At 40.2% G+C, this 14,123-nt stretch overlaps 1 protein-coding gene across 5 annotated transcripts in view; it reads left to right on the top strand.

Moving 5' to 3' along the window:
- LOC127449876 (RNA binding protein fox-1 homolog 3-like) overlaps positions 1-14,123 on the top strand; it is a 181,569-nt gene that overhangs the window by 159,213 nt on the left and 8,233 nt on the right. For 4 of the 5 annotated variants that reach the window (XM_051713491.1, XM_051713489.1, XM_051713490.1 and 1 more), the window contains 5 exons: positions 743-875; positions 1,952-1,991; positions 6,303-6,361; positions 8,859-8,937; positions 13,141-13,199. In XM_051713491.1, the coding sequence (XP_051569451.1) occupies positions 743-875; positions 1,952-1,991; positions 6,303-6,361; positions 8,859-8,937; positions 13,141-13,185 (356 nt within the window). In that variant the 3' untranslated portion in view covers positions 13,186-13,199. Of the gene's footprint in view, positions 1-742; positions 876-1,951; positions 1,992-6,302; positions 6,362-8,858; positions 8,938-13,140; positions 13,200-14,123 lie in introns of those variants that run through there. The other variant, XM_051713488.1, reaches the window with a different exon arrangement.

Raw genomic sequence — 14,123 nt, 5'->3', positions numbered from 1 at the left:
AAAGATTTAGCCTAAATTGAGCTATCAATATAATGTAAGTTTTAGTTGAATTCCAAGCAAAGTCACATTAAAATAATCATTTTCAGATTTAAACTTTTTAGCCCAGCCAAGAATTTTCATTTCGGTGCATCACTAGTAAAAATTGAGAAAATTGAATGCAATGATTTACTTGTCTTCCCACTTTCTACATGTTGTAGAAAGTGTCCATTAGAGTCACTCTGACAGTGTTAACAGCGGTCAGATCTTGTCTTTAAGTGCCTTAATGAGTGTAGATGAGCTCTCTTATTGTTGCTCTGCATGTAAAGGAGGTAATTGAGTACTGGTCGTTGATTTGATTAATCTCAGTCTATTCCCCCGTGTGACGATTACTCACTCTCATTCTCACACATTCCAACAGGAAGTGTTAAAACAGATCAACCAGGTGAAACACAGGTAGCTGGTTTTGAGTGTAAGGTTTGACTGTATTTCTGCTGTTTGACCTCACAATCACAGCCTTATTTGATCTTTTCTCTGAATTGAGAGAGCATTCGTGTGTTTTTATTTAGGCAGCGTAGCCTATCGCCCGCAGCATTTACATTTACAGTACATATATCACACGCCACAGGATGCATACAGATGTAGATACAGAGAAGAACCCAGAGGGGGTGTGATGGAATCCCAATTCAGTGTGGGATTATTCGAAAGAACAAGGTCAGGATGAACAAAGGCTTGACACACTAATGTTTTCTCTCTGTCTCTGCAGTCACAGGTTTCCCGTACCCTACAGCAGGTGCGACGGTGGCATACAGAGGGGCTCACCTCAGGGGCAGAGGTCGTGCTGTTTACAACACCTTCCGTACGGCCCCTCCTCCCCCACCCATCCCAGCCTATGGAGCGTGAGTCTCTCCAAGAAGAATTCCTCGTCCTCATGTCTTCTCTATTTCGTCACTTCCTCATCTTCCTCCTAATGTCTTCTCTATTTCTTTATTTCCTCCTCTTCCTCCTCCTCTTCTCTATTCCTTCACTTCCTTCTCCTCCACTTCCTCCTCATGTCTTTTCTATCCCTTTACTTCTTCCTCTTCTTTCTCCTCCTCCACATGTCATCTCTATTCCTTCACTTCCTTCTCCACTTCCTCCTCATGCATTCTCTATTTCTTTACTTCCTCCTCTTCATGTCTTCTGTTCCTTTACTTCTTCATTTTCCTCCTCATGTCTTCTCTGTTTCTTCACTTCCTCTTCCTCCTTTTCTCACACAATTCATCTGTTCCTTTACTTCTGCCTCCTCTTCCTCTTCCCATCTATATTCCTTTAATTCCTCCTCTTCCTTTTCCTCATCGTTTCTCTTTTCCTTTGCTTCCTCATTTTCCTCTTCCTCTTTATGCTTTCTCTATTTCTTCACTCTCTCCTCCTCTTCCTCCTCCTCATGTTTTCTCTATTACTTCACTTCCTCCTCCTCCTCTTCCTCCTCATGTATTTTTTTATTCCTTTACTTCCTCCTTTTACTTTATTATGTCTTTTCCATTTTTTCACTTCCTCATCATCCTCTTTATGTTTAACTATTCCTTTAGTTCCCCCTCTTCCTCGTTGTGTCTTCTCTATTAATTAACTTCATCCTTTTCTTCTCTGTTCCAGTGCCACTTCCTCCTCCTCTTCTTCCTTTCTTCTGCTCAAGTGATCAATTCTTCTCTATTTTCTATTTCTTCATGTCTCCTCCTCCTCTTCTTCCTCATTTCTTCTCTTTTCCTTCACTTCCTCCCCCTCCTCAGCGTCCATGTCTTCTCTATTTCGTTACTTCCTCCTCCGCTTTCTCCTCATGTCTTCACTATTCCTCCTCCCCCTCTGTTTTGACAATAGACCTGCAGGCATAGCAGCTGGCACACTAATATACTCTGTGTGCTTGTTAAATTCTGCAGTGTGATAATCAAACATATTCATTTTCTCTTCTCTATTCATCTCTCGTCCTTTAACACAGAGTGGTGTATCAGGACGGATTCTATGGTGCAGAGATCTATGTGAGTAACCTTGTGTTCTGCTGTTTGAAACTTTAGTGGACAAAATCAGACCATCAGAGAGAGAGAGAGAGGAGGCAATTCCAGTGAGAGTGGAGTGTAATTGCAGTCCTGCCTCTCTGTTCCCTTTAGGCGTCAATTAACCGATGCCTTCGTAATGCCAAGAAACCTGACGAGTCAATTCTAGATCCCCTCAGTCACCACAAACTCACATTTTGGCAAATGCACAAAGCTATCTCCATGTCACACTGCAGGGAACACACACACATTATCATGAAATGCCAAACAAGTGCCAAATGTGATGCCAGTCTCTCTTTTGCCATTTAACAAGCAATAAAAATGGTATTGCCTACCTGTTTGCAGTCGGCATGAAATGAAAATTCGCTCTATCTATTTTCTAAATGCATGTTATTGATCTTATCGTGAATGATTCATCCATGCATATGTTTTATTTATTTTTTTATTTGTATTTCTGACCTCATAATCTTTAATAAAATTGTCATAACTCGATCTTCCGGTGAAATGACAGATTTCGTCGTATGAAATGACGTATGCAGGACTTCCCCAATCAATTAGTCAGTTTAAACCCGCCCCTTTCTTAAAAATACCACAACCTTGCGTAGAGTTGAACGAAGCATCATTCGCATGTTGATGAAGATGGCAAGATGTATTTTCATCTGTATTCCTTCAAAGCTATCGTTCCTGAACCGAAACTTAACCCTGGTTATGGGTCAGCTGGCTTGAATTTACATTTCGAATGAGGAGGAGTAACGGCAAATTCACGGTTGTGTTCGAGACATTTCGCGCCTGAATTGCTGTGGTGATCACTAATGAACACAATGCTTCGGATGCCTCTGGCATTTATTCATATTTTTGAATTTAGTTATCTTGGGATGCACAGCATGAGTAAGTGTTTTTTTTTCTTAATTTCTTATTGTATTGTGATTCAAAATGTTAAAATATGGTTATCTTTTTCTGACTCGTTTTTCAACGGCTACAACCTCTAGCAAAGCAAAGCAAAGACCGCCATGTGCTCGTGCGTTTATGTTGTCAGTTTGATCATAAATGTGTTGAGATCGCTGCTCAGTTTCACCGATAACCAGCTCTGACTCTAGCAGCACGGTGGTAGGGGTGTATGTGTCCGCTGCAAACTGGCATTCCGCTATGCAGCGCCCATATTTGCAGGCGGGGGATCACAATCCAATCAACAACCAGTGGATAAACTCAAATCCCCGCCCTACATTTTTTTCTTGTTCGATAAGCTGTTACACTCGGAAATACGTCACAATACGGATGTAATGTCGGTTGCAACTTCCTGCCGACTTTAAATATTGGTGTCTTGGTAAAATACTGAGGGGTGAATTCACTAAGAACAATCAGGCCATGGTGCAAACACACCTACAAAATCTGTGCTGAATGCAATTTGCACAGTGCAATCCCAATCTTATAGGCTGGTTCTGAGCGCTATATAGTGGAGGATGCAGCAGACCTCTGCAACCTTACAAACTGTGCATCATCACTGCTGTGATCCAGATTCCTGAAATATGCCGCAAGTGCGCTTGACCACACCGTACATCTGAATATATGCCATGTTATCCCACTCTTCTCCATCATTTGATCATTATCAGATGAATTACTGCTGCCATGATCAAGAGAAAATGTACACAAACATCTCTTGATATACTGTATGAAATGAAGGTTACCGCCTGCTTTCCTCGGGCGGTAGTAGCACAATGTTAATTGCTCTGGGCGAATAGCACAGATATTTGTGTATGAAGCGGAATCTTCATTGTTTTTGTTTTCTTCAGATACGCAGTGGTGCTTGTCCCTAAATACCAAATGTCTTGCTTAAAGCAGTAGTGTGTGTTTAAGTGTCAGATTTAAAGTGTGTTCCTCAATAGTAATCATCATAAGGTGGATGGGAGGAGTTTCTTCTCTCTATCATCGTGTTGCTGTGTGTTCTTTCGGCCACCAGTGAGTCACTGATAAGGCAAAGCCAGTTTAGATAAAAGGATTAATCTTCCCTCTGGTGCCGCTGTTTACACACACATGAACACACACACACACACACACACACATTTGCACATAAAAGGCACATCTGTGGCCCATCTCTTGCCTGAGACCACAGTGTGAGGACCTGATAATGACCACACGGACCCTGAGTGACCCGACAGAGGGGCAGAAAAGCATTCCTCCATCCATCACAGTACTCGTCCCTCTCTCTCTGCTCATTCTTTCCTCTCCTCTCCTCCACTCTCAGCTGTATAGTTTGTTACCATATTTAGGATCATAAAGCACACTCCCCCGCTCTTGCTCGCAGTGGCCTGATAAAGGCGTGTGCTGTGTTTTGGGGCAGAGGAGGTGACAGTCTGATTTATTACAGCATGCGTTTGCAGGCGGGGGCTTCAATCGACACAGTCCCACAGGAAGTTCACCACGGCTGCTCCTCCTCACTTTCTGTCCCCATGGGAACAAAGGGGAGGGGTCACACGACCTCAGAACTCCCCGCTCAACCTCTAACCTGATTTCACACTTTCTGTAATTCACCTTCCTTATCAAATGTGTGATTTAGCTACACTCCCAAACCTGATATGATGAATTAAGGGTGTGCAGCTTTCATTCTGTGGGTGTTCCCGCAACAAAAATACAAATGAGATCTGTTTAATAGGTCTCAAACTGTGCTCAGATTTACATAAATATTAAAGTCTGCAATCAAAAGATCTCAGTGTGAACTTTTGAAACAGTTTTGAAACACATGAAACAAATTCTTCCTAGTATAAATTATCTGAGCTATGCTATCCACATTCATTTTATAGCACTGTACTCTTACTCAATGTCAAGAATTGACTCGTTTGTGCCTCTTTTAGTTCTTCTAAGAAATTTTAGGAGAAACATCTGAGACAAAGTTGATGCTTTGGTACTTCTTTAGTCACCTGAGTGATGACAAAGCAACATTTTACTTAAGCATACTTTTTTTTTTTTTTTTTTGCACCAAATTTAGATGTGGCACAAACGTTATCAATGCACACCTTATTCACCGAGCATCCCGTCAATAGAGGCATCATCAGGGTTTGTGTGTGATGGAGTGCCCCCTAGTGGTTTGTCCTGACCATGCATGGCCAATCTGTCTTTGCTGGGCCTAAGAACATAAAACAGTGTCTGTTCTCTCTCTGACGGTCTGATTAATATCTGTTATTAGCAGTCTGCCTGTAGACAAATGATCTGCACTCCACCTTACATGTTCCCGACTGAAACTCTCTCCAGATTACGATACAAACACTTAATGAAGAGAGCACACTTCGGTTTCAAGAGACACCAAAAGGACATGTCTTTCGAGAACGGCTCTATTCAAAAACCTAGTGAGCTGCCAGTGTAGACAGCATTTATGAAGGTATCACTGGCATGCTCCCGAAGAAAGACAGACTACTTTTTCTAAAGCATCTTCTAGTCAACATCACACAAATCCTTGGCGGAGAAGACAATCTTAATGCATTGCAACAAGCTCAGTATAAGACTTGACCCAAAATGGTGGATGTGCCAAGAGAAACGTATTCAGTTCTGTAAAAAATACAAAAGCCTACAAAAGTGTAGGTGTGCGATCAAAATGGGAAAACAAAAAGTTTTTAAAAAGAAAGTCGGTACACCACAGCTCCAAGGAATACACAGTTTAATGTAATCCCACCTTGGTGATGTTTCGAGTCACAAGGCTCTTTTTCAGACCAGAAAAGACAAAGAAAAACAACCCTCAAATACCCTGGAAAAATTCCACAATTTGATGTCACAGGACCAGATGGAAATTAACATGAACACTTTCCTATTGAATATAACTTACATGACATACTCATAGACCTACACCTACGTTTCTCACTGAACAATGTTTTTCTCCACCGAAAATGGAGACTTTCGAAATTGCTCTCCATCACCGCATACTTGCAATAAAACAATGACATTAGAAAACTAAAAACTGAGTTTTCAAATGAAGACTGAATGTGGCCTCTATTTAGTATTAGAGGATAGAATAGCAACATGCTAATTAAAAATTCTATTGAAATAATTTTGAGTGGAGTCTCCCGTACACTCTTTGTAAAAAGCAACATTTTTGTGGTTGCTGCCGTTGTAGAGCTTTCCAAATTAGTCACTTTTGAGGATGTTGCCTCAGAAGTTGGCAGCCTTTGTAGTCTAAGTCAGCTCGCTAGGTTTTTGAACCAACTCTCTGTGTCCTTTTTGACCTAGCTGATGAATAATTATGCGAGAGAGACAAATCTTTTTGTTGTTTGTCTGTTTTGTGTTGATGTTGTTGTTGTGTGTTTGCAGGGAGGTTATGCAGCATACAGATATGCTCAGCCTGCAACGGCTACGGCATACAGCGACAGGTATGTGTTCAAACACGCACATACATGCAGCACTATGACAGCAAAAAACACCTTAAACCAGAACACAGACCTACTTCGACAAATTCAGGCCTAATCTGACTTATTTGGATCAGGAACACAACTATTTTCAAGGTCTTGTCGTAATGTAGAACAACTGTCTATTTTTGGAGAAACATCTGAGAAAAAGTTGATAGTTAAATGAAACATAACTTAAAGCTCCATTAAGTCTCCTGAGCAACATCTGAGCAAAAGAACAATGTTCCTCTGGGCGAGTAACACTGAACGGTAACCGCATTCAGCGGGAGCAAGCATGCAGAATCTCTCTTTCCTCTGTGTTTAGGAATGGCCAGAGGGCCGACAGACAGAGAGAGAAGCAGAGAATGAATGATGGACTGAGAGACACAGTGATGAATAGTTAAACAAGTGTTTACTGGTACGGTGGTTTGTTTGTAAGGAAGAGACCCTCATTCATCCAAGCCCCTCAGAGTGGCTGTCAGCTCTTTTGCTGATGGCTTCAGTATCTAATCTGTGAAGGATTGAGCATGTCTCTCAGATAACACACACCTGCCCTCCACCTCTGATCATATCAGTGATAAAAGATTTATTGGCTCTTACCCACTCGCCAATCTGCAGCAGCAAGAGACCTGTTGGACACAAATTAAAACCTAAAAATAGATCCAGCACCCCCTGCAAGAATCATTTGAAATTCCCAAACTGAACTGTTTTTTTTTTTGTCTCTCTGTTTGTTTCTGTTTATGAATGTACGCTTCATGTTTTCGGATCAGCAATCAGATTCTGCGCATTTTGCCAAGTCGTACGATATCTAACGATTTCACCATCTTTTATAAATTCTATCATGTTATCACCAGGAATCTCGTGATAATTCGTACGAGATATTGTAAGATATTGGATGAACCAAGTCAATATCTACGATATTGTATAACGATTTCGCATCATGTACTAATTATTACGAGTTTTCACCAGGAATCTGGATATTAATTACTGTATTTTCAACATAGTCTTATAACAACTTGGTGAGATGGTGAAGATATAGTTCTGCAAGCCAAGTCGTACGATATCTTACGATTTCGCCCATGGCGTAGAATACGCGGGGGATGCGGGGGACGTGTCCCGCTCACTTTCAATAAAACCAAAGTTCATCCCCCGCACTTTTTCACGTGTCATCACTAGGAATCTCGATTTTAATCATTGTATTTTCAACATAGTTTTATGATAACTCTTAATAATTTGTACGAGATGGTGAAATCCTAAACTATAGTAACAGCCAAGTCATGCAATATCTTACGATTTTGACATGTTTTATTAATTATATTGCGCTGTTACATTTGTCACTGTATTTTCAGCAGTTTCATGACAACTCATTCGAATGAGATGGCAAAGATATCGTTATATACTGTACAAGCGAAGACGTATGAGATCTTACGATTTCGCCATCTTGTATGAATTATTCCTCGTTGTTAGAAGGAATCTTGATTTTACTTACTGTATTTTCAACATAGTATCAAGACAACTCGTGATTCTTCCACCCCTGGAGTCGCGAGTTCGAATCCAGGGTGTGCTGAGTGACTCCAGCCAGGCTTCCTGAGCAGCCAAATTGGCCCGGTTGCTAGGGAGGGTAGAGTCACATGGGGTAACCTCCTCGTGGTCGCCGTAATGTGGTTCTCGCTCTCGGTGGGGCACGTGAATAGCGTGAAGCCTCCACACACGCTATGTCTCCGTGGTAACGCGCTCAACAAGCCACGTGATAAGATGCGCGGATTGACGGTCTCAGACGCGGAGGCAACTGAGATTCGTCCTCCGCCACACGGATTGAGGCGAGTCACTACGCCACCACGAGGACCTAGAGCGCATTGGGAATTGGCCATTCCAAATTGGGGAGAAAACAAATAACAAAATTACAAATAAATAAAGACGCGATTATTATACAAAATATCTAATCATCTTTACAACAGGCAATAATCTTTAAAGTCTAAATATCTTGCACAACTTTGCTTCTGAAGTAAAATGTATCTTGTGGTAAGGATATTTAGATATGCTTAATGGAAAAGTGAATTCAAAGCAAGCTCTTCGCTAATATAGTCCTAGTCAGCACACTACTCGCTCAACGTCCATTTTCAAATCTGCATATGCACACACACCATATATATCTCTTACAGAAAAGTGTTCTTGCGGCCGAGGGCTTGCGTTGTCTTATCTGCTCCATACAGAACTTCATTTGCATCAGTCTGTGGAGGGAAGGACCGAGTGGAATATGTGTAAATACAAATGAAAGAAAATGACATGTTGTTGTTTCTTCTAACCTGGAACCAGCAGAAGTCGCAGTAAACCCATCAGACAGCACACAACACAAACCTCACAGCACCTATTTCTGCTTTCTCTCTTCAATCATTTTGCAAAAATTGTCTCCACAGTCACTTTATTTCATGAGATCAGGCTTGTTGTGTGTTAAAGCATCTATGTGTCTCTCTTTCTGTAGTTACGGGAGATTCTATGCAGCCACTGACCCCTATCACCACACCATCAGCCCGGCGGCCACCTACAGTGTGGGAACCATGGTGAGATAACTTTCTTTTGTTAGGCACACATTTACTGTTAACTTTGTTTGTTTTCTTAAGAACTATTGGAAGCTTTACAACTGAGATTATGGAATTTGTGGCTTCTGAAAGAAAACATTGTATCGTACAGTCATGCAGTGGTTCTCAACTGGTGGGTCGTTACCCAAAATTTGCAGGTTTGTTCTGATAGAGTCAGACAGCTGGGGAAAAGCAGTGCTAAATGTAAATAATAAAGTGCAACTAACAACATAAGCATGTATAGTTAGGATAGCTTTTAAACAGGTGGAGCAAATCATTTCTCTTGATGTATCTTTTGTTGAAGTCAAAAGCTGTGCTTTTAATTAAACTGTTAAATGTTCTTTGTAGAACGCAAACATCACTTGGTAGAGGCTAGTCAAATTAGGTGCATATAGCCTAATTATTTATAAGTTAGGTACATATAGAGACGCAACGGCCAAAGACGTCAGTCTGAATTGGCTTTAGCGGAGTGTTTTACCGTGCAAGCGGTCTTACAGCTACTTAAAGTACAGCTAAAATAAGCATTAAGATTACATCTTGATATATTTAGCAACCACACTAATCAACTGTTGGATTAATAATTAACTACTCGACCATTGTGACTTATCCCTATAATGCAAACCAATTGAGAACCACTGGTTTAAAGTGTATTCTATGAGAAGTTTTTCCAAGCATGATGACTCAAGAGGAAGTCAGTGGGTTAATGTCTGTTTTTAGCTAGCGTTTGCAGCTAAAATCAAAGATGAGAGCACTAATGGGCCCATCAGAGCGAGGAGAGCTTGTCTCTCTTCTCCGCTGCGGCGTTTCCTAACTCTATTTCCCAAAAATTTCCGAGCACGTAATGCATGCAGCAGTGTGCCGTGGGACAGACTCGAGTAACGGACGGAGACAACAGAGGCGTGGGTTATTTTCAACCTCCTCTGCTTAAGAGTCAGAAACATGACTCTGATTTGGCACTCCGGCATGCATGCAGTTTTTCAACGACAAGTACGGCAGCAAAATAAATTGTGAACAAAATAAAAAACAAACGTAAACAGTTCCCCGGTGCAGCTGCTAGCTAAAAGCTTTCATTAATTTAGACGTTTTATTTTAAACTCTCTTCATTTACTTAATGAAAGGAATGTTTCGGGTTCAGTTCAAGTTAAGCTGTGTCGGCAGTATTTATGGCATAATGTCGATTACTACAGAAAAGAACATCGACTCGTCCCTCAGTTTTTTGAAAGCAAAAATCACAGTTACAGTAATGCACAATGAAAGTGTATGAAGTCAGCACAAATGTGAAGCTCGTATTTTTGTGCAAGCACTTACATGAATTCTTCAGTCAAAATAATTTATTACTGGACCTTTAAAGTTGTGTAAATAGGTTGCTGTTTTTTTCTCGGTGGGATTATTTTTCTAGGTGGATTAATTTCCTGTGGGTGATGTTTGCTTCATGCAAACAGTGCTTTATGGATAGTTTCCTCAGTGTCAGGCACTTTCATTTCCCAGGGGTTTGTTTATATTAAAATGAACAGATTTCTCTTGAAAACTGAATTGGAAACTTTTAACCAGGCCTTCGTCATTTATTTGTGGTACATTTCAAATGCCTTTATGTATAGATTTAACTCTTTTATTCTTGTCCCAGACCCAGACTTTCAATATTAAACTATGGAAATCCATTACAAAAGTACAAATTATTATATGTTTAAAACTATGATACTCTAAGCAAAGAGTGAAATAAACAAACCATTTCAACATGTATTGTGTGAAAACGATTTCTATCAAAAAATTACGACTGTCCCACAGTTATGGCGTCATTTCCACCACACCAAACTATTTTGCCCCTAATAAAGTTTTCTTTTTCAAAAGTCAGTGTACTTGTTAACAAAGTGGACAAAAGTGTCAGTGAAGAGCATGCTTGAGATGAAATATGAGACAAAACAAAGAAAAGGGAAATTCTACACTTTTATTGCTTCATTTCCAATTAAACTACTGTATAATTTTGCCAAATTGTGTGTTAAATGTGAAAATATTATTTAATTGTGTGTAGTTAGGATATATGAAACATTAGCTATGAAATTAGCCTTAGCGACACAAATGAGTTGGCCATTTTATTTCTAAATCATTAAAAATATCATTTCCACCTGCGTGTTTTCTAGTACAGAATTCGATTAAACACAAAAATGACATAAATCTCCTGTGATGCATGTACATACACTGTTGGACATTGTTAATAGACTAATTAAATAAACTAGTGAGTGTGAAAAATGTTTTAACGAGACGTTTCTTTCTTTATAGAAGTTGAAGTACATATTATTCGAATGATACTGACTTTGCGTAGTCATGACAGGAGTTGAAAGATTGTATAGGCTATAACTTTACACAGACAAGATCAGTAAGCGATTTTATCATAATACTATGCCAACACGTACTGAGTCTATACTTTTGAAACAGTGTGTATTTAATGTATAGATATGACACCATGTACTTTTATTGTAAGTGTCTTACTGTTAATACAATTTTTGCTTTTTTTAAAAAGACGAGTTGAATTTTTATTTTTTATTTTTTTTGCTGTAATCGACATTATGCTATAAATGTTGTGAATAAAGTGTAACTTGTATTGAAGCCGGAACATTCCTTTAAGACTGTCTCTACACGGGGACCTGGGTAGCTCAGCAAGTAAAGACGCTGACTACCACACCTGGAGTCGCAAGTTCAAATCCAGGGTGTGCTGAGTGACTCCAGTCAGGCTTCCTAAGCAACCAAATTGGCCCGGTTGCTAGGGTGGGTAGAGTCACATGGGGTAACCTCCTCGTGGTCGCTATAATGTGGTTCTCGCTCTCGGTGGGGCGTGTGGTGAGTTGTGCATGGATGCCGCGGAGAATAGCGTGAAGCCTCCACACGCACTACGTCTCCGCGGTAACGCGATCAACAAGCCACATGATAAGATGCGCAGATTGATGGTCTCAGATGCAGAGGCAACTGAGATTCGTCCTCCACCACCCAGCTTGAGGCGTGTCACTACGCCACCACGAGGACTTAGAGCGCATTGGGAATTGGGCATTCCAAATTGGGGAGAAAAGGGGAGAAAATCAAAGAAAAAAAGTCTCTACGCATTTCTTTAATTCCCTCTTCCCTGAAAATTTCCTTCCTTGTTCTTCTTTAACAGTGTAAAGATGTAGAGTATATTTCAGGCATTGGCCAAAAATTTTTTGAACTGCGTTCAGGTTGGGAAAGGCCTACGTAGACAGCTCACTTGGTTTTGGAACAGAGCCAATATGTCACTTATATATGTCACACTATTTGTGTGTGTGTGTGTGTGTGTGTGTGTGTTTCGTAAGGCGACTGATGCAAAAGAAACTGAGTTCTCTTCCAGAATTATAGAGATCAAATCATCCCTCACATGTCAGAGAAACAGCGCTCTGGTTTTCGACTCTTTAATCATAACTAATTAATGTTTTGAACGGGATGGAGGAGCTTTTTGCTTTTAAAAATCCTTTAATAATTAGTTCCTCTGAGGTTGCATGAAATTCACTTTGCTGGTTTTCTCAGCGTCATGAAATTGCAGAAGGCTTCCACCCCAAACGAGATTTGTACCAGCAAGTGAATTCCCCTGAATTAGGAGGAATTATCCTTTGAAGGTCCAAGGCTTAGATTCTGGAGTAAAGTGTGCATGCTAATGTCAAGTTTTGCAGGGTGTGTTCGAAGACCGCTGCTCAATGTGATGCTTTCTGCTTGCTCAACATTAAAGAGAATAATTTGAAGTGCCACTGACGGCATTGGCATTCATTTGATCTATCTGTTGTACTTTCAAAGGGGGCCGATGCAATTTCTGTACAACACAACGAAGTGTTAGTGAAAGTCCTGGTTGGCGACTTCGTAATGAGATATGCCAGAAAAAAGTACACAGATACATGGGATTCCTGCATGTGCGGCATGACCCCTTGATCTTACGATTATTAAACTGAAGTTCAGGAAAAGTTTTTTTGAGTTCTCAGAGTTCGAAATCTAAATTTTAATGCTGCATCAGCGTATTAGCGAACACACTCACACACAGCAATCCCTTTAAAGAAATCAATGCCGTTTCCAACCTCACCCTGTCTGAGTGGAATTTTGAAGGAAGGAAGGAAATTTGATGGGAATACCGCCGTTCCCGTTGCCACCACCTTCACTCTGATTGGTCCTTTGTCATCTTTGATGTTGCAGGCTAGCCTGTACAGAGGAGGCTACAGTCGCTTCACGCCATACTAAAGACATTAAACACCATCAAACGAACAATAACGCAAACAAACAAAACTACTAAAGACGTTCAACATGGAGTACGATTTCAAACTAAAATGCTTCCAGGTGACCGCGATCCTTTCAAGCCGACAACAATGACAATTGTGGAATGCGATTTCACGATTCGTTGCTTTTTTGGAAGAACATGTATGCAGATGTCGTACTATCATCTGGCAATGGGAAAATCTGATGAGCACTTCATAATTGTCATAGATGGAGCAGTTTGATTGTTTACTTTTCGATTTCAAATGGCAAAAACATTTTGTATGGGAAAATGTCTACAAAAGCAAGGATGGTTCATTCAAATGCTTGTTAAAAGGTAAAGACTAGAACCTGTTTTATGGCTCAGTGGGGTCCAGAAGTCTGAGACCACTACTGAAAAAGCTTCTCTTTTGAATTGCTATTGTTTTATACTTTTTTCATTACAAATTATATTATTAGCATAACAGTTTGAGTGAAAAGTCTACTTGAAAAATGGACATACATTGCATACATTTGCTTTAAAGACAGCATGCACTCGAACAAAGCCTGATGATCATGTTATCCAGCATGATTTGAGAACGTTCCAAATGTGCACTTCAATGTAAGCTTGGAAATTTGACCGTCTGAGCAAAGAAGTTTGCTTATTTGATTAGTGACCTAGAAACAGGATAGTCTTTACACCATTACGTCCTGTTTTACATCTTTCAAAATCATAACACTTTTTTTTCCAGGTTTAAATTAGATTTTGAGTCCTAGATGTTCAATGTGGACTTTTGGACAAGACTGTATTTGACTTGATTTTGTGTTTGAGGTAACTGTCATTATTGATATGTAATTATTTCACAAGGTGTGTTATGTATATAGATGCTAGTGTAAATTCTGACTAAAATATTTCTCAGGACATTCTACGACGTTTTCCTGAACAT

Source organism: Myxocyprinus asiaticus, chromosome 13 (assembly GCF_019703515.2).
Source record: "Myxocyprinus asiaticus isolate MX2 ecotype Aquarium Trade chromosome 13, UBuf_Myxa_2, whole genome shotgun sequence".
Taxonomy (NCBI): Eukaryota; Metazoa; Chordata; class Actinopteri; order Cypriniformes; family Catostomidae; genus Myxocyprinus; species Myxocyprinus asiaticus.
The sequence above is the reverse complement of the archived record's forward strand: the minus strand, read 5'-3'. Positions and strand labels throughout refer to the sequence as shown.